This window comes from Callionymus lyra, chromosome 4 (genome assembly GCF_982586985.1).
Source record: "Callionymus lyra chromosome 4, fCalLyr1.hap1.1, whole genome shotgun sequence".
NCBI classification, from domain to species: domain Eukaryota; kingdom Metazoa; phylum Chordata; class Actinopteri; order Syngnathiformes; family Callionymidae; genus Callionymus; species Callionymus lyra.
In genome coordinates, this window is record NC_141821.1 from 25,511,893 (window position 1) to 25,538,406 (window position 26,514).

The following is a 26,514-nucleotide window of genomic DNA, read 5'->3' on the forward strand; positions in this document are numbered from 1 at the left end:
TGTGGGAACAATGTATTCAACATATCATATTAATATCAATAATAGTTTATATTTATATCTTAATATTGAATGTGTATTCCTGTGTTTTTAGTGTTTAGTGCGAGAGGGATACCGGGGACATGTCACCAGTCCACACAGGAAAACCACGACTATAACATCGTGGAGCACCAAAGACAGAAGATGACACGAATGATAAAAGCTTTGAAATACTTTAATTTACAAAAAACAAATCGTCAATAACATTATAAAAAGACATATACATGCAGCAGGTCAGTGCTTGATCTTGTACTTAAGATACTAACTTGGCCTGTTTATGAAACAGAATACAGGATTATAATATACATTAAAATGAGTAAAGTGTGTGGATGCAGTTCATCAGTGTGGACTCCAGGAACAAACAGTAACAGAAAACTTGGTATTGGTCCTCACAAGAAGAAACAGAGTGGAGATTACTCAGTTTGAAACGTGTCTTTTTTTTCTCTGCCTGCAATAAAACAAGCACAACATGAATTATTATTGCATCTCAACAACCAGACACTGAGTTGAAAAAGTAAATACTCACTCCAGACACCTCACCAGTCTTTGGGTCAACTTCAATAATGGGTCAGCGCACACAAACCTTCCAGGAATGTGGAAGCTAGAAGGAGAAAAAAAAACACATTAGATGATCATACAGTATAGTTTTACTACAGGTGGTAGAAGTAGTATTAGTTTTAGAAGAAGATACAGTCAAAGTAGTAGAAGTGGAATAGAGACATCAGTAAGTGTTTGTTGATTAATTAAAGAAGTTGAGGTAGTAACAGTAAAAGTAGTAATAGTAGTAGCAGTAGTATTACTAATAGTAATAATGGATTATTATGGATAATCGTGCTATCTAAAAATAAAACATTGAGTTTTATTGAAGTTATTATTAAGTTTTTATGTCTTATTGTATACTGTAGTATACAGTAGTAGTTGTAGTACCAGCAGTAATAGTAGAGGCAGTAGTAGTGATAGTAGTAAGAGCATCAGTAGTAGTTGTAGTAGCAGCAGTAATAGTATAGTTTTAAAGACAGAACTTACATGACGGCGTCGATGTCGCAGGACTTGTTGATGGTCTGGATAGAGTATCCTAGCAACCGATTGCAGGACCACAAGCGCCTCACGTAGCTCAAACAACAGCTGGCTGCAACATATTCAACAAATCATCATTGGATGAGATCTTCATAGTTGACGTAAAGGAGCAACAAACCTGCATCAGTGCTCTGGACGAGAGAGCTGAGGATGAGGAGGCAGCAGACGGCCGAGAAGACTCTCACTTTGTCACCGGCCATACTTCTCAGAGGAGTGATGTTGCTGAGCTTCAGGTGTGTTGGAAGAGTGATGCGGACGACAGCGCGCAGGCTGATTAAATAGGAAGGTGTGGGGAATTCCCTCAATGTGATTGTGAAATGACATGTGCAGGTAAGGCTGGGAGCAGTCATGAGGGAGAGTGTTCTGAAAAAGAACATGTAACTTCCCAACTTCACTGTCACTCTCTCAACACAGGCGGACATGCTTTTAAAAATGAGCTCAAACATGTTTTTGTTCCTGCTACAAGACAATGAGAAACACATAACATAAATATTAGGGAGAAGTCGGAGAATACTTCAGCTGCGATCACTCTATTAGAACTCTATTGATACATATTTGTGCTAATGCTAACTGTAGTTATTGAAGGTTTTATATATAACTACAAAAAGTACTGCAAGGATTGAGAAGAGGTAGAATTGGATATAGTAAATAAAAAATAGGAGTGGAACCTGGAAGAAAAGAAAAAGTTTTAGTAACTATTGATATTATTAGTACTTGGTAAGAGTAGTAGTAACAGCAACACAGTGACAGTAGTAGTTGTAACAGTTGCAGTAATATGTAAGTTGTCACGGTTTGTATGGAGCAAAACAAAAGTGCAAGTGAAGAAATCTCAAAGGTGCTGTACAATAGAAATACAATTTAATACAAACAAGTCTCACGCAATAACATTCAATGCCCACAATCTCATCATCTTGACAATGAACGAAGATGCCAATATCTCATGAATGTCTATATTTCCAAAAGCCAAATCTTCCGCCAACCAGGGAATGAAAGAGGAAAGAAGGGAAAAAAACAGGGAACCATACACATGAAATACTTTGATCTGGTACTCTGCTCTGGAAGTTGAGGGTAGATATACTGCAGTTGCTGATCAGCTTCTGTGCCTTTAGTCAGGTGCATATGGAGAGAAGATCAATTTCAGGAAAGAAACTATACAAAACTAATGAAAAGAAAACACGACAGTAGTAAGAATAAAAGTAGTAACATACAACAGTATTAGTTGCAGTACCATTAACAATAGTAGTGGTTCCAGTAACATTAGTAGTTAGTTAGTTACAGTTTAACGGTAGTAGAATCAAACAGTAGCAGTAGTAGTAATAATACAAGTAGAAACATTACAATAGTAACAGTAACAATAGTATTAGTATTAGCAGCAAACGTAACAGCAGTAACAATAAAAGTAGCAACAATAAAAATAATAACAAAAGAAAATAGCCACAGTAACAGTATTAAAAACACTAGGAACAATATGTGTAGTAATAATAACAACTGTAATAAAAGTATCAGTTCTGACATTAACAATAGTAACAGCAGCAACAGTATCACTAGTAAAAGTCACAACATTAACAGTAGTAACACTTGCAATAGTAAAAATAGTTACAGTGTCAATGAAAACAATTGTAACAGTGACAGTAGAAACACTCACACTAGAGAGTGAGAGTAGCAACAGTAAAAGAAGTAACAATAACACATTAACAGTAATAACAGTGACAATAGTAGCACAAACAGAAGTAACAGTAGTAACAGTAATTGTATCATTAAAAATGGTAACAATGTAAACGGTAACAAAAACAAAACATAAGTAGAAACAATAACAGAAAGAGGAACAATAGTAACAATAACTGTAGTAACACTAGTAACAGCAGTAACAGTGACAACAGTAACACTAATAGTAACAATAGTAATAATTGAAGTAGAAACAGTAAACATAGTAACAACAAGAGCAGTATCAGTAACAGAAGTAACAGAAGTAACAGAAGTAACAGAAGTAACAGAAGTAACAGAAGCAACAGAAAAGGCAGTTACTATAGCAACAGACATGTTAGTAACAGTAGTACTCATGGGCAGTCTATGGCAGTAGAGGAGCTACAGTAGAATTAGAATAAAAACTCAAAAGAAAGAATTGAGGGGAGTGAAATATTTGACTCTCTGGCACTGGCAAGTTACTGAATAACTTCTCTCATGAGTGTTTGGGAATTGCACACCGGCACCCGGACCTATAGTGCGAATCTGACCGTGACTGACAGTTGACACAATGACTTCAAGTACTTGTGCATGTGAGGAGGAAACTTAATTGTGGTTATCCTGTTGGTTACTTACTGCTTGTCATCATAGTTCACATTCATCTGTAATAGATTGTTGTGGATTTTCCTTGCGCTACACTAGGGCGCCCTCTGGTGGACTCTACTTCAATGAATTAAACAAGAAAGATCTTTCCTTCTTGTGGATCCACAGGTCGTCAACTATCATTGACAACATCACAGACGCCATCTACGCGAGCCGGAAGACCATCTGTGTGATCAGCCGGAGATACCTGGAGAGTGAGTGGTGCTCCAGAGAGCTGCAGATTGCCAGGTAAGCCTGTTTTCTTGGGAAGATACACATTACATTATGTGACTCTCAAGCTGAAGGAAAGAGAAAAGCTCAATTGTAATTATGACATAATAAAGAATCATCACAAATAACATATTGCAATTTATTCCACTTGAAATGTTTGTAAAGTAATTTGACTGTTGTGACATTCAAATGTGTCCATATTTGTTTTCCTAGCTTCCGTCTGTTTGACGAGAGGAAGGACGTGCTGATCCTGATCCTGGTGTTCCTCTAGGAGATCCCCTTCGCTCAGCTGTCCCCCTACTATCGCATGAGGAAGCTGCTGAAGAAGAAGACGTACCTGAGCTGGCCTTACGCCGGAGAAGGAGCCGAACTCTTCTGGGAGAAACTTCGTCAGGCTCTCTCCAGGCCTACAGACAACCTCGCTGAGGAGCAGCCTCACAAACAGATCCTGAGCACACAAGACACATAACTATAAACAGTTCAACAGCTCCCTCAGGTGTCGCATCAAGAACCTGTCTTCCTCGCAAACATAAGATATAATAACATAAAATATGTCCTTAATAGTAAACTTATATCAATTGGATTTAATCAGCTATAATGGTTGAACTTTGAGGTATGTAGTCAGAGCCTGAGGAACCTGGCAGAATAACCCACAGTCTACAAGGTTTCCCCAATGAACTGTCACCATTATCCAGGAGTATTATAAAAATGTAACACAACCTCTCCTCAATGCACATGTGCTCTCCCATCTCAAGGTAAAATACTGTTAGATTAAAATTATTATATACTATACATATACGCCATACTTAAATTAATACTAAAAGATAATCAAAATATAAAGAATAAATTTCTCGTTTGATCTAAGAGCAGAAACGTTTGACTACACATTCACAATCAACATTCCACTCAGACTGATTCACACTGGTTCGAGGCAAGCTTGGTTTAGAATTAGAGATACGACACCGGTAATTTAAACATCTGTTTATCTGCAAATCACACCTTAAATCGTAGATCAAAGTGAAGTATAAGACCCGGGACGGAAGTGACGGACCCTGTGTTTTGATCGTTTTATATGGTGCCGTGACCCGGATTCGTAGTGGAGAGTTTTGGACAAGGATCAGCGACTGATTTAAGTTTTCTCAGCCAAACGAACGGGCCCAAATTAACGTAAGCAGAAAACCTCTTCTATAAATTTCTGCATTTAGTTTCGTCTGGCTGAGTTAATCGATGTCTGGTGCTGTTTGAGTTGAATGGGTTGGGGATGGTTCCACTTCTAAGACAAAGAAAAAGATAGCTAGTTTCGGTGTGGTGGGGTGTTCCATTACGACTCTCGGTCTATATAGTAACTAAAGATTGAATAAAATTGGCTTGGGGATTCTTCCGAGTTGCAAAATGTGCTCTTTTGGCAGGTTATAGAGGCATCTATTTCACCCCTTTAGAGATCGGTTGAACCCCGAGAGTACGGATGAAATGTTTTCTTTAAAAAAGCTTTTCTTGGTTAAATAATCAAGTTTTTTATAAGGTTACACTGCCTTATCAATACTTATATTATGATAAAAAACAAAAACAAACGTTCTTGATTAATGCAACGTGTGTTTTTCAAGTTTTGTGTGGAGAAATTTATAGATAACATTCTTGAATTTCTATTGGGTTAAAAAAGAGAGTTTTTTTCTTGTAAGTTTTGTGCTGCAAATTTTTTTTTTTAAAGAAAGGGTAAAAACAGCTTACTTGGTCTTTACCAAGTTATATGTAAAAGTAGTTTTACGGTTAACTACCGTAAACTTCTATTGGTTGAAAAAGGCGTTTTTTTCTTGTGAATTTCATATCACAAGTTTTTTTTATAGAATTTTGGTCATTGTAATATAAGTATTCAAGCGTGTTATTTTGTTATTTATATTTTTTTGGGGGAAAAAAGTGTTTCTTGCGACTTTGGTGCCTCAAGTTTTCTGAAACAAGTTGAAATACTCTGGTCGTTTCTTATGTTTACGTTGGTTGCATAGTGAGTACCTATATTGTGATTAAAAAAACAGGCTTCTTGACTAATGAGACGTTAATGCTAATGCGTGTTTTTCAAGTCTGTGTGAAGAAATTCTTAAATTTCTATTGGGTTAAGAAAGAGTTTTTTCTTGTAAGTTCTACAAGATTTTTAAAAAAAGGGTAATAACAGCTTTCTTAGGTAATTATTTTTAATCAAGTTATAGGTAAAAGTAGTTTCCTGGACAATTATCTTAGAAACTTCCATTGGGTTAAAAAGGTGTTTTTTGCTTTTGATTTTCAGTTTTCAAGTTTTTTAATAAATGTTGGGTAATATAATATAGGTATTCAAGCATGACAGGTCTCTGTTTCTAGAGAGGGAGACAAACAGTTGGTGTAAAAAATAAATAAAATAAAAATAAATAAGGAAAAAAATAAAATATATAAAAAACAAGAAATGGATTTGTCTGAACTAAGGGTAAAATGGCAGTCTTGTGGAATAGGATCATGTGGTGCTGTATTGTTTCGCTCTGTAAGTTCATATGTGGAAAGAATGAGTCCGTTGGATTGGAAAAATGTTGTGAAAATGAATGGGCTAAAAAGCAGAGAAAGGTTGGAAATCTGCCTGATTGGGGCCTGCAGATGCCTGAAGAAGATATTCTTGGAGAAACTGTGAAAACCATTACTTAAATCATTAGGAGAAGGAGAACAAGCATGTTGTTTAGTGATAAGACAAGCTTTTTTAGAAAAAACAAAAAACTGATAAAGACTGATTTTCTATGCTAATTAAAATGGTAAAACTGAAGTGATGCGGCCAGTGAAAGCTGCTAAAAAGGAAGTTGTTGATGAAAATAATGTAACTGAAATACAGATCTAGCACCACCTTACCTAGAAGGTGGAAACCAAAGACTAAATCTACAACTGTAATGTAGAAATAATAACACACAGGCAAGAAATTCTAGTAGACACTCATAAAAGACACTTAGCAGATCAGTTGAGATAGCAATAAGACAAGTACATTAAAAAAGAAAAAATACAGTGAGAAAGGAAGCAGCAGTGAGAATGAGGAACAAGAAAAACATTGTTTTTTTTTTAAATACGAATACGCCATACTAAAGTTAATGCTAAAAGATAATAAAAATATAAAGTATAAATTACTCCCTTGATCTAAGAGCGGAACAGTTTGACTACACATTCACAATCAACATTCCACTCAGACTGATTCACACTAGTTCGAGGTAAATTGGATCAGATTCAGAGATACAACACCGGTAATTTAAAACATCTGTTTATCTGCAAATCGCACCTTAATTTGCAATCGTAAAGCTTTTATATATGTTTGACTTGAAGCGGCGAAAAAACATAACCCGTTACACACTCTGGATTGTTCATATTTCTCCAGCAAGTGCAGTATAAGACCCGGGACGGAAGTGACGTCGCGTTGGAGCGACGGAACGGACTCCGTGTTTTGATGTTTTAATACCTTCGATCTGCTGCAGTTTTTCACTTTTTGAAAGTTCACAGAATCATTATGAACATCAAGTTAATTGAAAGGTGACACTGAAGTCTGTTTGATTTTTTTTAACTTTGGGGAGTAAATTGTCCTGAGTAAACCCACGCAGGCATGGTAAAGCCACAGGTGCATCAATCTGGAAGCGAACCAGTTGATGTGTGGGAACAATGTCTTCAACATATTATATTCATATCAATAATCATTTATATGTATATCTAAATATTGAACGTGTATTCCTGTGTGACTTTTTAGTGTTTAGTGCGAGAGGGATACATTGGACATGTCACCAGTCCATACAGGAAAACCACAACTATAACATTGTGGAGCACCAAAGACAGAAGATGACACGAAATCCTTTTAATTTACAAAAAAACAAATCATCATTAACATCATAAAAAGACATATACGTGCAGCAGGTCACTGCATGATCTTGTACTTAAGATACTAACTTGGCCTGTTTATGAAACAGAATACAGGATTATAATATACATTAAAATGACTAAAGTGTGTGGATGCAGTTCATCAGTGTGGACTCCAGGACCAAACAGTAACAGAAAACTTGGTTTTGGTCCTCACAAGAAGAAACAGAGTGGAGATTACTGAGTTTGAAACGTGTCTTTTTTTTTCTCTGCCTGCAATAAAACAAGCACAACATGAATTATTATTGCATCTCAACAACCAGACACTGAGTTGAAAAAGTAAATACTCACTCCAGACACCTCACCAGTCTTTGGGTCAACTTCAATAATGGGTCAGCGCACACAAACCTTCCAGGAATGTGGAAGCTAGAAGGAGAAAAAAACCACATTAGATGATCATACAAACTAATGTAAAAAAAACAAAAACAGCAAAAATGTTTAATTAATCAAGTTTTGTATTTGTTTTAACATTTATTTTTCCAATTTATAGTGTCACTGAAATCATTTGAGCAATTTATTAACATGCGGAAAAATTATAAAATAGTTTTACTACAGGTGGTAGAAGTAGTATTAGTACAAGTATAAGATACAGTTGAAGTAGTAGAAGTGGAAGAGAGTTTTCAGTAAGTGTTTTTGATTGATCAAAGAAGTTGAGGTAGTAAAAGTAAAAGTAAAAATAGTAGTAGTGGAAATATTACGAATAGTAATAATGGATTATTATGGATTATTGGGCTATCTAAAAATATAGTCCATTATTAGGTCATATAGACTCTGCTCTCGTAACCTCTCGTTCGCCAAGATTTCAGAAGGGGTAGAACTTTATAAAATAATAACTTCAAAAACAGGTAATGAAGAGGGACTAAATGCATCTTGGAGAGTTGGTCTGAAGAGTTGGGTTTTCACATAAGTAAACAGCAAAGTAGATACGATTTGAAAATGAGGAAAATACTTTATGTAACATTTCATCATTAATTGTCGACTGAAATAAAATAAACACAGTTTTCAATTTATATACTGTACAATATATGTTGTATAAATCAAAATTAAATAGAGAAATTATGAAAAAACTATGTATATTGTGATTTTCTTTTAGTAATACAGTTTCTAGTTAGCAGTAAGCTAATATAATAATAACTGCAGTAATACAGAAAAGAAACAGGAACCAATAATTCCGCTTGTGTACAAAAAATCAGTGTTGGTCAACTTCGGTTCCTATAGTGGTATAAGAGACTTGTGTCATCAAATTTGGTTGTAACCAAGTAAAGATAAAGCAAGATTTGCAGATTCTTATGATAACTTTATGATAGTTTACAATAGATATTGACAATAACGGTTATGAGTAGGATCACTTTTTTCTAGGTCAATTACAATTTAACAATAATGTAACCAATGTCACCAAGAGATTTTTCAGTAGGATCACTTTTTTCTAGGTCAATTACAATTTAACAATAATGTAACCAATGTCACCAAGAGATTTTTCACAACATGAAATCACCATATTTTCACTTTTACTATGATGCTTTTCAACCAGCAGGCTTAAAAGAGAGAGCTACTTTGCCATAACCGTGGACTTCAGATGCCGTTCCGACATCTATGAAATGTATGACACTTTCCACCCTCAACGGCTGCCATCTTAGTGACGTAGATGGCGCGAAAATGAAGCTATGTCGCTGACGATACGTCTTCACGGAGCAGATACCGGCGTAAATGTCTCGAGAAAACACTACTTTTACCACGAGAAGACACAGCAACAATAATAACACAATGAAACACAACTTAATAACTTGTTTCAATTGGAGAAATGTGCAGTCAAGTGTAATCAGCGTTAAAAAGTAGTAGAAGAAGAAGCTGTCGAGTAAGTGTGTAGCGACAGTATTTGATTTTAGACAGTATTGCACTGTCGAAATTTGAGCACTGCGCAAGTAAGTGCACTGTCTTACCGTATACTTTAAAGCAGTGAACTTAGATAAGTGCGAAAACCTTAGACAAAGCATGTTTCAGATGACTGCTTTAAATCCAAAGGCCTCTGTCCTAGCCAAAGGTCAGCGAAGTGTCCGTGAACACGGTGATGTAGAGGATCTCACAGCAGATGTTTCAAAAATATATGTCGTGTAGATCATTCTTATACTGAGTTTGTGAGAAATGTTTTTTACCATCCATCAGCAATTATCTGACTTACTGGTTTGACTGGATGAGCAGGAGTCAAAAAGAATCCGTGCCATGAAAGAGAAATTGTGTGCCAAGACCGAGAGCTGATGAGCAAGGCACTAGCCAGAAAGTACGGAACAAGAGAGTCTTTAAACCAACCCAGAGAAGAAATGAGGTGAGTTTTCTTCAAAAATAAATCTGAATTCAACTGCCCCTCAACAGAGACATGAGCTGTGATTGAAATGGGTTGCATTGTGATGCAGTTGACTTTAAAGAATTGAAAGGAAATTACATCAAAGCTTCATATTACTTGTGCAATTGTGTGGACATAACAGTGGGTGGAATCATTCTAAAATGTGTCTTCACTTCTGATAAAGCAAGTTTTTTTTTCTGTGAATATCTGAAAGTATTTAACCATTTTTTTTGGTCTGATTGGTCACCGATGACAAGCGACATGAGGTTGAAATAGACATTTTATTTTAATTACTGGCAGACATACAGTAAGTAACACCTCTCTTAAGTGTGGACTGATGCCTAATTCAGACGTCTTCCAGCCTGCTGGTGATTCTGCTTGTGTTTTAGAGTGTGCATCATGCTGTTGTTCTACTGTTGCTACGTTAATAAAGCCTCATCCTGTTGGTTATTTGTCAAGTTTGCATTTTTTGCTCATAATCGTCAAACAAAAGTTTTATATTTTGATATGTACTTTGAATTTTTAAAAGGTTTTGCGTTCTTTTATGCCAATGCCAAGAAGAGTATTGAGAGAGAAACAAGACTTACATTTGATAGTTATGACGAAACCCTTTCTCACTTCCTCGCAGATAAGAGGAAACATCACCAAAAAAAACTTTCCATTGACTCGTCATGTCATTTCTTCTGAAAGATAAAAGAAAAGACGTTGGTGAAGATGTGGGTAAATACAGTTGAAGTTTGCTTTTTAAATGATTTATAAGCTCCTTTTTTTTTCTCAGATGGAATTATGGACTAAACCACCAACACAATGCTCTTGTCGTAGGATGATCCCAGGACTAAAACCTAATGTGAGAGGAACTCGGACTTTGATCAGACTGAGTTTCCTTCTGCTTCTTTTTACTCGTCCCGTTGTTGGATTTACCCTGAAAAGGTGTCGTATCAGTAGAAACGATGTTATTTGTAAAGCCTTAAGACTGACGGAGGTGCCACGAGACATCCCCCCCACCGTGACAGGTTATGACATTTCTTTAAACAAACTGTCAAAGATACAAGTCATGGACTTTAAAAATCTCACTGCGCTGATACAGTTAGACATGAATCGAAACTCAATATCACAGATAGAAAGTGGCTCGTTCGCTGACTTGACCTCGCTGGAGAAGTTGAACCTGAACAATAACAAGCTCAGACGGCTTGGAGACATATTTAATGGGCTACACAACCTTAAAGAGCTGCGACTCACTAGCAACAGCATCACAACCGTTTCAAATTTGTCATTCAAGCCGCTGACCAACCTTAGAATTTTAGACCTGTCGTATAACCAGCTACAGCAGGTCGACAAAGTTCATCTGATTATTCAGCACCTGCCACATCTGCAGAATCTGGTGATGAAGAAGAATAATCTAATCATTTTTACCACGGAGAAGCTGACGAACAGGTCTTTAAATATCCAGTATCTTGATTTGTCTCAGAATCCTTTGAAAGTCTTCAGAGTCGCCGCAGACGTGTTTCCAAATCTCAGCTGGTTAAATCTTGGCGGGCCTCCGAAGAAGCACAAAATGGAGTGGGACGTGCGGAATGAGACATTTCTTGGCCGCGTCACAACTCTCGACATCGGTGGGCTTTTCTTGTCGGTCAAAGATATGCAAGTAATGCTTGAGAGTTTTAAGTCGTCACTCGTTACCATCCGACTGAACGCGATGAAAGGCAACGTGACGGCGTTTATTAACATTTCCTGCTCGATCCCGACCTTGTCCAAACTGCAAATCCGACGTAACCAGCTGACCTATATATCGTCTAGTCTTTTCAAATCTTGTACGAACATCACAGAGTTAGATCTGGCGGAAAACAGACTTCGAAATATTCTTGAAAACTCGTTTGAGTCCATCAAGAACAGCCTCAGGATACTGACCCTCAGCCAGAACAGGATTCCATCCGTTCCACTGGCTGTACAGAACCTACCAAATCTTTCAGAATTGGATCTGAGCAATAACAACATTTCTTCACTTGGTTGCCATGAATTTGTTAATCTGACAAAACTCAGAATTCTCAGCATGTATCTGAATTCAGTCCCTGATTTATCAACCTGTGCCTTCAGAGGGTTAGACTCACTGCAGGTGTTGAAGCTGCAGTCAAACAAAATTGGAAGACTAAACGGAGCATTCCAAAAAAAATTCCCAAGATTAAGACAGTTGCGTTTGGATTCCAATAAGCTACTGTGCATTAAACCAAGAGCGTTTGTAGGATTGAGGACACTGCAAAATTTATCATTACATCATAACCAGATAAAGGACATCAAAAATGCCTCATTTTTTGGACTCACTAATCTCACAGATATTCAACTCCAAGGTAACGTCATTGACCAAAACCATCTTAACAGTGGAGCCTTCAATGACCTGATCAATTTAAGAAGATTAGATCTGAGAGAAAACCATGTCAAGTACAAAAATGATTCTAGAATCAGCATTCCGCCGTTTTGGAGGCTTTCCCACCTTGAGACACTGGCCATCCCAGCACAAAACGGCCACGGGAGAGGAACCTTGCCCCGTAACTTTCTGGAAGGGTTAACAAACCTGTTGGCCTTGTACATAAAAAACAGTCTGATCAACTCTCTTCACCTTGACACATTCAAATACACACCAAGGCTGCAGTTGCTCGACATCAGTTCCAGCGAGCTCTACAACATCACGTCGAGACTCTTTTCCCCAATCAGCAATCTACAGAGTCTTTACATTACGAGAATAAAACTTTCCTCACTTGACTTTCTCACACAAGCAAACCTCACCAAGCTGGAATTTCTTCAAGGAAAGGATAACCAGTATTCTGTTGTTCCTCAAGAAGTGATTCAATCTCTGCCTTCTCTGGTATACCTGGATTTGCAAGGTAACAGCTTCATGTGTGTCTGCGACAATGCATGGTTTCTCCAATGGGTGAAAGAGAATCCTCAAACACAAGTCACTAACGCATACACTTTTCTGTGCAACTACCCGGACGACCTAAAGGGCATGAAACTGTTAGACCTCGATGTGCAATCTTGCACCGTAGATATAGAATTTATCTACTATGCCATCTCTACATCCATCGTCCTTTCATTTCTGCTGGTATCCTTCACCTACCACTTCCTGAGATGGCAACTGTCCTACACCTACCACATCTTCTTGGCGTTCCTCTATGACAAGAAGAACAAACAAAAAAAGGCACCAGAGGAGTATGATGCCTTCATCTCCTACAATGTCCATGATGAGGAGTGGGTTTTCCAGGAGGTGCTGCCCAAACTGGAGGGAGAACAAGGCTGGAAATTGTGTCTGCACCATCGAGACTTTCAGCCAGGTAGGAACTTTTTCATAAAATCTGCAAAAAAGGAAAAGTTTGATAGTTGTTCTGGAAAATAGTAATGCCACTCTTATAAAACAACTATAATAATAAAAGCTTGAATCAGTTTGCTAGAAAACAACGTGAGGTCAATGAAAACAATGTAGAGCAGTATCAACCCATCACTACTGGAGAAGGTTAAGTAGTGATGACCTAATGGACCGTTTGTTACAAAGTCCACTAGATTGCACTCTGTTCTCAAAAACCATTGGGTTTGAACAGAAATGGTAATAAAACCTAGCATAATATTTAAAACACAGCACATGTTTATTCTTATTCACTCTGAAGGGTCAGCAGTCGAACAAATAACTTCAGAGACCACTAAAATCTGATATGGAACTGCCAGCATATGTGATATTTGTCCTCTTTTGGTTTTCCTGGAACTATGTCTTTACACTTTGCAAGAACCTTTTGAGATACTTCCTCTGCCCTGTGATGACTGCGTCCAGTGACTCAACCATGTTTTGAATGCCATGTTTTTTGGGTAATAATGAATCATTATACAAGGATTAGTGTTTACTCACCAGTGATGGAGTCACTTTATATTTGAGCTCACTTTGAGACTTTATTACAACAATGAATATAATTATGACTGATTAAATTAAAACTATGAAAATTGATATTTTTTTCAGGTAAATTTGAAAGATGATATGTTCATCCTTGGAGCTTGAAGTTTACGGATGAAAAATTTCATCTCGACAGATTGTATTATCATTGAACTTGCATCCATTCCTGGTCAAAATTAAATAAATGCAATTTTCATCACACCGAACAAATTCACAAAAATAAAAATGTGTTTGTACTTTTCGTCCCCACATTTTATTGCAAGTAAATATGCAATATAACACTCCCGTTCTGATAGAAGTTTTTCAAACTGTGCCGAAGCAGGTTGTTGGACTCACGTTGGACTCAAGATGTGGGAGATAAGATGACACCTTGAGTCTTAAACCCTGGAATCTTATACTTACTACTTGTCATCATAGTTCACGTTCATCATTCTTCATTCCTTGCGCTACACTAGGGCGTCCTCTGGTGGACTCTACTTCAATGACTTAAACAAGAAATATCTTTACTTCTTGTGGATCCACAGGTCGACCTATCATAGACAACATCACAGACGCCATCTACGCGAGCCGGAAGACCATCTGTGTGATCAGCCGGAGATACCTGGAGAGTGAGTGGTGCTCCAGAGAACTGCAGATTGCCAGGTAAGCCTGTTTTCTTGGGAAGAGACACATTAGAGACACAAGAGACACGGAATTTATTCTGGCGCCGACACGAGTGGCAGCCTTTCTAGTAGCTCCGTGTGTTTCACCCTTAATTTTCCTTATTCTACCTGGAAGGAATTTTTTCTAGGTTTCTACTGAAACTATTATTAGTATATCCCATGGATACGGATTGTTTTACGCCGAGACTCGTGTATTCGAGCAACTTTTTGCACACTCTGAGCAAAGTCCAGCATCGGTGTGGCTCCGTGTTTACCTGTGGACGTGAGGAAGCCGTGCAGAGCCGGCGCTAAGCTTAAAGGTAAGCGGCTAGCTAAGAAGTGGAGATTCAAGCCTCCGGTACCTTCTATGATCATGGGGAATGTGAACTCACTACCAAACAAGATCGACGAACTGGCTGCGCTGACAAAGAACATCAAGATCTACAGGGAGTGCAGTTTACTGTGCATAACTGAAACGTGGCTAACGGATAGCATCCCAGATGCTAACGTGGAGCTACCTGAGTTCAGCATAGTCAGAGCGGGCAGAGACACAAGAGCCTGTGGAAAGCGCAAAGGAGGCGGACTCGCGCTTTTGGTAAACAGACAATGGTGTAACCCTGGACATGTGAGGATTAAAATCTCCACCTGCTGCAGAGACGTTGAACTCCTGGCGGTAAGTTTAAGACCGTATTACCTGCCCAGGGAGTTAAGCCACGCCATTGTTGTCATTGTTTACATTCCTCCGCGGGCTGACGCGGAGGCTCCGTGTGACGTCATCCACAGCGCTGTGGCTAAACTACAAACACAGCATCCAGAGGCTCTTGTGTTTATCTCTGGGGACTTTAATCATATCACTCTGCACAAAACACGGACTGCTTTTCACCAGTACATGGAATGTAACACCAGGGGGAATAGGACTTTAGATCTGATGTATGCAAACGTGAAGGATGCATACACAGCCACCCCCCTGCCTGCACTGGGAAAAGCTGATCACAATCTGGTCCTGTTAAAACCTCACTATATCCAAAGAGTGAGGAGGCTGCCTACAGTCACACGCTCATTCAGGAAGTGGTCTCCTGAGGCTGAACTGGCCCTACAGGACTGCTTTGAGACCACTGACTGGGATGCTTTGCATGGATCCCACGATGAGAATATTGAGGAGGTGGTTGACTGCACAACTGAGTATATCAACTTCTGTATGGACGTTGTTGTTTCAGTAAGAACTGTACGCTGCTTTACTAACAACGAGCCCTGGATTACAAGCAACATCAAGGGTCTTCTGAACCAGAAAAAGAGGGCCTTCAAGGATGGCGACACCCAGGAGCTCAAGCGGATACAGAAGGAACTCCGAGTCCAGCTCAGAGAGGCCAAGGAGCAGTATAGAAGGGAGATGGAACAGAAGATGCAGGAAAACAACATGAGGGAGGTGTGGGAGGGCATGAAGACAATCACTGGCTGCAGCTCCAAGAGGAAACCCCCCATGGAGAGCGATGTGGGAAGGGCAAACCAGTTAAACCAGTTCTTTAACAGGTTTGATCACCCCATCCCACTCATACCTCTGAATGCAGATGCCCTCACCCCTCACGTCACCCCCCAACTCACACAAGCCTACACAAACTCAGATGAGGACAACTCCCAACCCCCCACCACACCACCCACGATCACAGCAGCTCAGGTCCATGGAGAGCTGAGGAGGCTGCGCCCTAACAAAGCTGCAGGTCCAGATGCAGTGTCGCCTCGACTACTGAAGGCCTGCGCGCGGGAACTGGGTCATCCCCTTCAGCACATCTTCAACCTGAGCCTTGGACTGGGGAAGGTTCCCCAGCAGTGGAAGACATCGTGCATCATCCCAGTCCCAAAGAAACCCCATCCTGGAGAGATGAACGACTTCAGACCTGTGGCCCTGACGTCGCACGTGATGAAGACCATGGAACGACTTGTGCTGCATCACCTCAGGCCACAGACCTGCCACGCCCTTGACCCCCTACAGTTTGCTTACCGGGAAAAGGTGGGAGTGGAAGATGCCATCATCTTCCTGCAACACCGATCTCTCTCTCACCTGGACAGAGGCAACGGTGCTGTGAGAATTACATTTTTGGACTTCTCCAGCGCCTTCAACACCATCCAGCCTCTGCTCCTGAGGGACAAGCTGTTGGGGATGGGAGTGGATTCACACCTAGTTGCCTGGATAAGTGACTACCTGACCGGCCGACCCCAGTATGTGAGACTAGGGGAATGCAGGTCTGACACGGTGGTCTGCAACATGGGAGAGATTTGCGGACGACACAGCCGTTGTTGGCTGTATCAGGAGCGGAAAGGAGGACGAGTACAGGGAGCTCATCCAGGACTTTGTCAAATGGTGTGACAACAATCATCTGCTCCTAAACACCACCAAGACCAGGGAGATGGTTGTGGATTTCCGGAGATCCAGGGTGCACCCAGAACCAGTTCTCATCAAGGGGGACTGTGTGGAGGTAGTGCACACCTACAAATACCTGGGAGTACAGCTGGATGACAGGCTGGACTGGACCACCAACACAGATGCTCTGTGCAAGAAAGGACAGAGTCGTTTGTACTTCCTTAGAAGGCTGGCATCCTTCAACGTCTGCAGGAAGCTGCTACAGACCTTATACCAGTCTGTGGTAGCGCGTGCCCTCCTGTACTCAGTGGTGTGCTGGGGGGGCAGTCTAAAGAAGAAGGATGCTTCACGCCTGGACAAACTAATAAGGAAGGCAGGCTTTGTTGTAGGCACAGAACTTGACAGTCTGACATCCATAGCTGAGCGACGCACCCTCAACAGGCTCCTGTCCATCATAGACAATCCACACCATCCACTTCACAGCACAATACAAAACACAAAAAAACACACCTTCAGTGTCAATGTCATGCTCCACTGAAAGGCTGAGGAGATGATTCCTCCCCCATGCCATCAGTCTCTTCAACCTGCATCACACATGACGCAGACTCACCCCATTCTTTTTAACGTTTTTATATATATATATTATTTATTTATTTTTATTTTCTTATTTTATTTTATTTTCCTTTTTAGACATATGTTTCAGTATATTTTAAACTGTTCATAACTTGCATGCCTCTGTGTTCTATTTCTTTGTAACATATTCTGGAGCTGCTGAACCGTGAATTTCTCTAACGAGATGAATAAAGCATCCATTATACTGTATTATGTGACTCTCAGCAGCCCTCAAGCTGAAGGACAGCGCAAAGCTCAATTGTAATTAGGACATAATAAAGAATAAAGCTAAAAGGCTTATAACATATTGCAATTGATTCCACTTGAAATGTTTGTAAAGTAATTTGACATTCAAAGGTGTCCATATGTTTTCCTAGCTTCCGTCTGTTCGACGAGAGGAAGGACGTGCTGATCCTGGTGTTCCTCGAGGAGATCCCCTTCGCTCAGCTGTCCCCCTACTATCGCATGAGGAAGCTGCTGAAGAAGAAGACGTACCTGAGCTGGCCTTACGCCGGAGAAGGAGCCGAACTTTTCTGGGTGAAACTTCGTCAGGCTCTCTCCAGGCCTACAGACAACCTTGGTGAGGAGCAGCTGCGCCTCACTGTGAGGGAGTTGCCAACGGTGTGACTTGGGAGATCACTTGATGATGAAGATATGTATTTTATCTTTTAACAACTTGTTTCTGATACCATTGACAGAGACCTCTGTGCGACAATAGTTCCAAACTGTTAAAGATATATGTGTTGGAAGGAGGATGGCATCCTCTCCATGTTGAGATAGGAAGCATGAACGATCTTAAAATGTCATGACCCAGAATTGATGGTCTACAGACCTGGTTTGAGATAAGAAGTGTGAAGGAAGACTGAAGATTCATTGTTTAGGTCAGTGTTTAGGTCAAGGTATGAATACAACATCTGTTGTTCATAATGGAGTCAGATTTTGAAAAACATCCCGTACCCCGATTTTGTAATTGTATACTCAACTTACTTCACGTGTAGAGGGAGTGTCTCGAGGTCTTTAAAAGAAGGGACATACTAAGAGGTTTTCAGCCACTCTCTGGAAGGATCTGGTGGGTGAACCAGGATTTCGGAGACTGGACCGAGCGCTCGAACTTCTGGTATTTCTGAATAATTTGCATTCTTTGTTAACTGTTGTATTTAAGGTCTTGTATGGCCTACTTTTGTAATCATTCTTTATTGTTAATAAATCCACTGTTTTAATTCTAAATGTTACTCTTCCTTGGATCAAACGAATGCGCAGAACTCATTAGACAGGAAGGAGTTTTTGAGTTCTCTTTAATGAAAAACAGATCCTGAGCACTCAAAACACAAAGCATCTGTGTTCTGTATGTGCTTAAATAATAAACTTATATCAGTTGGATTTAATTGGATTTAATGGTTGAACTTTGAGGTATGTAGTCACAGCCTGAGCGTTGTCCAGGAGTATTTGAAAAATGTAAGACAACATCTCCTCAAAGCACATGTGCTCTCCCATCTCAAGGTAAAATACCTTCGATCTGCTGACAGAATCATTATAAACATCAAGATAATAGAAGGGTGACACTCAGGTCTATAAGGGACAAGAGAAGTTGAACTTTGTTTGAATTTTTTTTAACTTTGTTGAGTAAATTGTCCTGAGTAAACCCACGCAGGTATGGTGAGAAAAAATAACTCCACACAGAAAAGCCACAGGTGCATCAAGTTGGAAGCGAACCAGTTGATGTGTGGGAACAATGTATTCAACATATCATATTAATATCAATAATAGTTTATATTTATATCTTAATATTGAATGTGTATTCCTGTGTTTTTAGTGTTTAGTGCGAGAGGGATACCGGGGACATGTCACCAGTCCACACAGGAAAACCACGACTATAACATCGTGGAGCACCAAAGACAGAAGATGACACGAATGATAAAAGCTGTGAAATACTTTAATTTACAAAAAACAAATCGTCAATAACATTATAAAAAGACATATACATGCAGCAGGTCACTGCTTAATCTTGTACTTAAGATACTAACTTGGCCTGTTTATGAAACAGAATACAGGATTATAATATACAATAAAATGAGTAAAGTGTGTGGATGCAGTTCATCAGTGTGGACTCCAGGAACAAACAGTAACAGAAAACGTGGTTTTGTCCTCACAAGAAGAAACAGAGTGGAGATTACTCAGTTTGAAACGTGTCTTTTTTTTCTCTGCCTGCAATAAAACAAGCACAACATGAATTATTATTGCATCTCAACAACCAGACACTGAGTTGAAAAAGTAAATACTCACTCCAGACACCTCACCAGTCTTTGGGTCAACTTCAATAATGGGTCAGCGCACACAAACCTTCCAGGAATGTGGAAGCTAGAAGGAGAAAAAAAGCACATTAGATGATTATACAAACTAATGTAAAAAAAACAAAAACAGCAAAAATGTTTAATTAATCAAGTTTTGTATTTGTTTTAACATTTATTTTTCCAATTTATAGTGTCACTGAAATCCTTTGAGCAACTTATTAACATCTAAAAATAAAGCATTGAGTTTTATTGAAGTTATTATTACGTTTTTATGTCTTATTGTATACTGTAGTTGGTTGTAAAAATACAAAAATGTTCAAAAAAACCCAATACAATTAGGTAAACAATTCCCAACATAATACATTGAATTTAACTAAAGAGTAATAATAGTATCAGCAAACAATAGTTATATTAGCAAAAGTAGTAGTAATAGTAGTAAGAGCATCAGTAGTAGTTGTAGTAGCAGCAGTAATAGTAGAGGCAGTAGTAGTAATAGTAGTAAGAGCATCAGTAGTAGTTGTAGTAGCAGCAGTAATAGTAGAGGCAGTAGTAGTAATAGTAGTAAGAGCATCAGTAGTAGTTGTAGTAGCAGCAGTAATAGTAGAGGCAGTAGTAGTAATAGTAGTAAGAGCATCAGTAGTAGTTGTAGTAGTAGCAGTAATAGTAGAGGCAGTAGTAGTAATAGTAGTAAGAGCATCAGTAGTAGTTGTAGTAGCAGCAGTAATAGTAGAGGCAGTAGTAGTATTAGTCGTAAGAGCATCAGTAGTAGTTGTAGTAGTAGCAGTAATAGTAGAGGCAGTAGTAGTAATAGTAGTAAGAGCATCAGTAGTAGTTGTAGTAGCAGCAGTAATAGTATAGTTTTAAAGACAGAACTTACATGACAGCGTCGATGTCGCAGGACTTGTTGATGGTCTGGATAGAGTATCCTAGCAACCGATTGCAGGACCACAAGCGCCTCACGTAGCTCAAACAACAGCTGGCTGCAACATATTCAACAAATCATCATTGGATGAGATCTTCATAGTTGACGTCCAGGAGCAACAAACCTGCATCAGTGCTCTGGACGAGAGAGCTGAGGATGAGGAGGCAGCAGACGGCCGAGAAGACTCTCACTTTGTCACCGGCCATACTTCTCAGAGGAGTGATGTTGCTGAGCTTCAGGTGTGTTGGAAGAGTGATGCGGACGACAGCGCGCAGGCTGTTTAAATAGGAAGGTGTGGGGAATTCCCTCAATGTGATTGTGAAATGACATGTGCAGGTGAGGCTGGGAGCAGTCATGAGGGAGAGTGTTCTGAAAAAGAACATGTAACTTCCCAACTTCACTGTCACTCTCTCAACACAGGCGGACATGCTTTTAAAAATGAGCTCAAACATGTTTTTGTTCCTGCTACAAGACAATGAGAAATACATAACATAAATATTAGGGAGAAGTCGGAGAATACTTCAGCTGCGATCACTCTATTAGAACTCTATTGATACATATTTGTGCTAATGCTAACTGTAGTTATTGAAGGTTTTATATATAACTACAAAAAGTACTGCAAGGATTGAGAAGAGGTAGAATTGGATATAGTAAATAAAAAATAGGAGTGGAACCTGGAAGAAAAGAAAAAGTTTTAGTAACTATTGATATTATTAGTACTTGGTAAGAGTAGTAGTAACAGCAACACAGTGACAGTAGTAGTTGTAGCAGTTGCAGTAATATGTAAGTTGTCACGGTTTGTATGGAGCAAAACATAAGTGCAAGTGAAGAAATCTCAAAGGTGCTGTACAATAGAAATACAATTTAATACAAACAAGTCTCATGCAATAACAATAAATGTCCACAATCTCATTGACAATAAACAAGGAGTCCAATTTTTCATGAATGTCTATATTTCCAAAAGCCAAACCTGCGCCAACCAGGGAATGAAAGAGGAAAGAAGGGAAAAAAACAGGGAACCATACACATGAAATACTTTGATCTGGTACTCTGCTCTGGAAGCTGAGGGTAGATATACTGCAGTTGCTGATCAGCTTCTGTGCCTTTAGTCAGGTGCATATGGAGAGAAGATCAATTTCAGGAAAGAAACTATACAAAACTAATAAAAAGAAAACACGACAGTAGTGAGAATAACAGTAGTAACAGAAACAGCAGTATTAGCTGTGACAGTAGTAACAATAGTAGTGGTTGCAGTAAAATTAGTATTGTTAGTACTATTAGTTAAAATTTAACAGTAGTAGAATTAAACAGTAGCAGTAGTAGTAATAATACAAGTAGAAACATTACAATAATATTAGTATTAGCAGCATACGTAACAGCAGTGACAATAACATTAGCAACAACAGCAATAACAATAATAGTAGCAACAATAAACATAGTAACAAAAGAAAAAGTAGCCACAGTAACAGTATTAAAAACACTAGTAACAATATCTGTAGTAATAATAGCAACTGTAATAAAAGTATCAGTTCTGACATTAACAATGGTAACAGCAGCAACAATACCAATAGTAAAAGTCACAACATTAACAGTAGTAACACTTACAATAGTAAAAGTGTCAATGGAAACAATAGTAACAGTAACAGTAGAAACACTCACACTAGAGAGTGAGAGTAGCAACAGTAAAAGAAGTAACAATAAAACATTAACAGTAATAACAGTGACAATAGTAGAATAAACAGAAGTAACAGTAGTAACAGTAATTGTATCAATACAAATGGTAACAATGTAAATGGTAAAAAAAACATTAATAATAGTAGCTACAGTAAGTAGAAACAATAACAGAAAGAGGAACAATAGTAACAATCACTGTAACACTGAGGTAATAGTAGCAAAAGTATCAAAAATAGAAAATAGTAACAGCAGTAACAGTGACAGAAGTAACACTAATAGTAACAAAAGTAATAATTGAAGTAGAAACAGTAAACATAGTAACAATAAGAGCAGTATCAGTAACAGAAGTAATAGTAGTAACAGAAAAGGCAACAACAGTTACTGTAGCAACAGACAGGTTAGTAACAGTAGTACTCATGGGCAGTCTATGGCAGTAGGGGAGCTACAGTAGAATTAGAATAAAAACTCATAAGAAAGAGTTGAGGGGAGTGAAATATTTGACTCTCACACTCTGGCACTGGCACTTGAAGGTTACTGAATAACTTCTCTCACAAGTGTTTGGGCATCGCACACCGGCACCATGACCTATAGTGCGGATCTGACCATGACTGATAGTTGACACAATGACTTCAAGTACTTGTGCACGTGAGGAGGAAACTTAATTGTGGTTATCCTGTTGGTTTTATGGTCAAGGAGGCAAACACACTAGCAACAGCCAAATGTCACATGGACAGTCCACTGGAGTGGGTGTGTATTTGAAAGTTGTGGTATCAAGTTTTGAAGTAGCAAGAGTGTCTAGTCAATGAGTTGAGTCAAAGCCTACAGGAAGTAAAAGATCAAACTCTGTACCAGGACAATAGATGACATACATGGAGAAACTTTAGGCTTCAGAAAAAAAACAATCTTTAATGGGTTCTTGGAGAAGGTCACAAGTTTTATACCATAGCAACAGAGTCAAAAACAGTAGTATTAGTAGTAACAGTACCAGCAGTTGTAGCAGTGCCATAAACAATAGTGGTAGTTACAGTAGTAGTTGCAGTAACAGAAGTAGTATTAGTACAAACAGTAACAGTTTAATAGTAAAAGACGTAAAAATAAAGGAAGCAGTAGTTGTAGTAATAAAAGTAGTAAAGTAGTAACAATTACAGTAGTAACAGTATTAACAGCAGTGACAATAACATTAGTAACAACAGCAGTAACAATAATAGCAGCAACAATAAAAAAGTAACAATAGTAATAGTAGCCACAATACTACTGTTAACCACAAATGATTTTGTATTCTTCAACATTTGTTTCATCTTGAAAATAAATAAAGTTTTGTCGTTGACGCTTTAATTTAAATAAATTTAAATAAAATAAAGTATTTTTATATTACAGACGATATTTACACTAAAAGTATATTTTTATACATTTTTGTCCGTACCTGATACTTGAAAATTTGACTTTAAACTTTTGTTTGACATAAATCAGGCTTTTTAGATATTTTTTTTATCATTCAAATAGAGAACAACAGAGAGCTGAAACAAAGGTGGAGGACAGTGAGCTTCCATCATTTAACTCCCCCAAGATGAAACTGATATTTATAAAGATTTAACAGGAAGTCAAATGATATTCACTTTATTACCGAGTTTAGCATACGTATGTCTGAGGTTTGTGTCGCTGCATGTACATGCACACGTCTTCCTTGCACACAGACTCCAGCTGCACAGCAACTCCAGTGTTTGGAACAACTTGAGCTGAATTTGCTTCGATCTCTTTTGGGCCGCATACAATAAGCTGATGGGCAAGATGTGGCCCCCGAGCCTGGGGTTTCTGATATGTCATATATGTGACACCTCTGCATACAACATAACAGGTTGGACAAAAAAATGACTTCAACAGTTAGACCTCCGGCTATGAAAAAAGTGACCTGGGAAAGCACGAGCCGCCACTCCTGTCGTGCTTTTGTTACAACGAGGAAACAACTTTGTTCGGAGTGATGTCAGACCCAGAGAGGCGGGATGGTGACACACCTGATAAAAAAGTGCAGTGCCAAGCAATTCATAGAGAAGGTACCAAAAAAAAACTGTGGGTTTTTTAAGATCTTTGACCTGCTAAATCAACTATGCATGATTGTGTTTTCATTATGTTGTGTAAAATCCCAAGATTCCACAACGATAACACACATATAATTCATGAAACAATATTTAAAAAAAATAATCATCAAAGCTTAAACAAGTAATTTAAATAACTTCATATAAACACATATTTTATGTAATTTAAAAAAAAAACATTTTTTACAAAATAGCCTTAACAACTGTTCATTTCAATTGAAATCATAACTACATTAATGTAGAAGAATGAGTGTAGCTTTTTCAATTTGATGAATAAAAACAAGTTATTTGCCAGATATACTTTGAGCTAACCAGCTATAAAACACTGTTTACCGCTAACTGTAAAATCAGTTACTAAGACTATCACTTAAATACAATACAATTCAATGTTTCAAGATCATTTTTTATACTTTAAAGTGACAGATTTTATCATTTATTGCAAAAAAAAAAGAATTGCTTGGTATGGTTTTAATAAACTTGATAGATATAGAATAGAATGATATTAAATCATTCATTTTAAAAGCACAAACTCTTCTTCTTCATCTTTTCTTTTTTCCTTTTGCCACGTTCTCTAGACCATACAGCATCACCTCATCTGGCAGGCTGTCCATCACCATGCACAAAAAAAAATGACACAATATTTGGTGCTTAAGTTCATCATCTTTATGATTGTGACCTGATCAGATTATTGTTCTACAAATGACACATTTCCACACGACACTCCCATCTGGACATGTTTCCTCACTCTTCTTTCAGGCAGTTTATAATACCCTTTGTATTTCTGCACAAAGGAACTGGTGTGGCTGGTCTTCACTCCTCAGAGACACCAGAGTCTGAACCATATTAAGAGGAAGTCATCATCTTTCTGCTTCGTCATCTATCAGCCTGACATTATCCTCGAGTCAAATCGTCAATGCTAATGACATCACACTGTTTGCTTATCATTGAAGGAAATGTACATTCTAAAAGCTTTTTCACAACACATTTAAATTAACAAAAGATAAGACTGTAATGTATTATGATCCCTGGACTGTGCAATATTTATTTTAAAAAATCATTGTAATATCATTACTCACTTCTAAATAAGTGTTTGTTCAAGAAATAATACTCTAATAAAACAAATTCACTTCCTTTTTTCTTTTTCAAAGGATGGCTCACGCAATAATTACAAATCTGGAGAAAATAGTAAATACACAAGCAAATAAAACATTTTTTTCTCCCACTAGTCTGTCTCCTCAGGATCAATAGATGATTGTTCTTCATTTTCAAGACAACGTCTGTGACCAGAGTAACTGTGACGTGGATTCGACTTTGTTGGTTTTTTAATCAAAGGTCTAAATCAGAATTTTGACTTTTTTGAGATGTGTTGAATTAAAAGTACATTATAAATGCGATACTGAAGAGAGATGCACCACATATGCTGGGACTGTTCTGAGCGGGACTTAATCCAAAAAAAGAAAACAGAAAACCATCATATTTGATGGTAAAAATTGTTTTATAAATGTTTTTAAACAAGTTGGAATCATTAGCAAAAGGTGTATTTTAATTGTATATTATTTCCTTCTATAGAAATATCCATTTGAATTAGTTATTCTCCTTATAAAACATATCCTAGTGTTGCTATAAGCTGCTTGCTTGCTTGCTATAAACTACAGTCAAAGGTCTGCACGGTTTTAATGAAGAATCTGCCCAACCATCACGTCCATTCACACAACTTTATTGACACAAGCATTTTAACAAAATAGACTACGATGGGGCTTCACTGCTGGTGAGTCGCGGCTTCACTGTTGCTATTTATGCTTAATTTTTTTTAACCATAAGTGAGGATAGAACGAAGCAGATCCCGTTAAAAAGAGAGCAGAAGGTCAGACAACAGAGAAGGAAAGAAGAAATGAGCAGTTTACGTGGGAGAAAGATCACAAAATCAACTGAATACAACCTGTTTTTTTTCAGCTTTTCTATTGGATTGATTTTAATACAAAGGGTGTTGTTTACTGAGTGATTATGTTTAAGTCTGTGACAGATCAAAGTCCATTTAACAACCAAAGAATGAACTATCATTCAATATTCAT

General features: G+C 38.2%; 3 protein-coding genes and 1 pseudogene across 4 annotated transcripts; 2 read left to right on the forward strand and 2 right to left on the reverse strand.

Annotated features, from left to right (window-relative positions):
- Positions 1-272: 272 nt before the first annotated feature.
- LOC148082279 (C-C motif chemokine 20-like) lies at positions 273-1,346 on the reverse strand. The gene is made up of 4 exons (XM_087789416.1): positions 1,232-1,346; positions 1,063-1,165; positions 563-637; positions 273-484 (listed from the first exon to the last, which is right to left on the reverse strand). The coding sequence occupies exons 1-4, from the start codon at positions 1,311-1,313 to the stop codon at positions 454-456; spliced, it is 291 nt and encodes a 96-aa protein (XP_087645542.1). The 5' UTR covers positions 1,314-1,346; the 3' UTR covers positions 273-453.
- Positions 1,347-1,435: 89 nt separating this feature from the next.
- LOC148082280 (toll-like receptor 13 pseudogene) lies at positions 1,436-4,138 on the forward strand (annotated as a pseudogene).
- A 5,714-nt stretch (positions 4,139-9,852) lies between these two features.
- LOC148082281 (uncharacterized) lies at positions 9,853-18,659 on the forward strand. 2 transcript variants are annotated; one of them, XM_087789418.1, is made up of 4 exons: positions 9,853-9,898; positions 10,695-13,242; positions 14,375-14,492; positions 17,840-18,659. In XM_087789418.1, exons 2-4 carry the CDS (start codon positions 10,695-10,697, stop codon positions 18,087-18,089), a joined length of 2,916 nt encoding a protein of 971 aa, XP_087645544.1. In that variant the 5' UTR covers positions 9,853-9,898; the 3' UTR covers positions 18,090-18,659. The 2 variants fall into 2 exon arrangements, with proteins under 2 accessions (XP_087645544.1, XP_087645543.1); XM_087789417.1 differs by lacking the exon at positions 9,853-9,898 and adding an exon at positions 10,573-10,632.
- A 720-nt stretch (positions 18,660-19,379) lies between these two features.
- Positions 19,380-20,913, reverse strand: LOC148082282 (C-C motif chemokine 20-like). The gene is made up of 4 exons (XM_087789419.1): positions 20,800-20,913; positions 20,631-20,733; positions 19,746-19,820; positions 19,380-19,667 (listed from the first exon to the last, which is right to left on the reverse strand). The coding sequence occupies exons 1-4, from the start codon at positions 20,879-20,881 to the stop codon at positions 19,637-19,639; spliced, it is 291 nt and encodes a 96-aa protein (XP_087645545.1). The 5' UTR covers positions 20,882-20,913; the 3' UTR covers positions 19,380-19,636.
- Between the last annotated feature and the right edge of the window lie 5,601 nt (positions 20,914-26,514).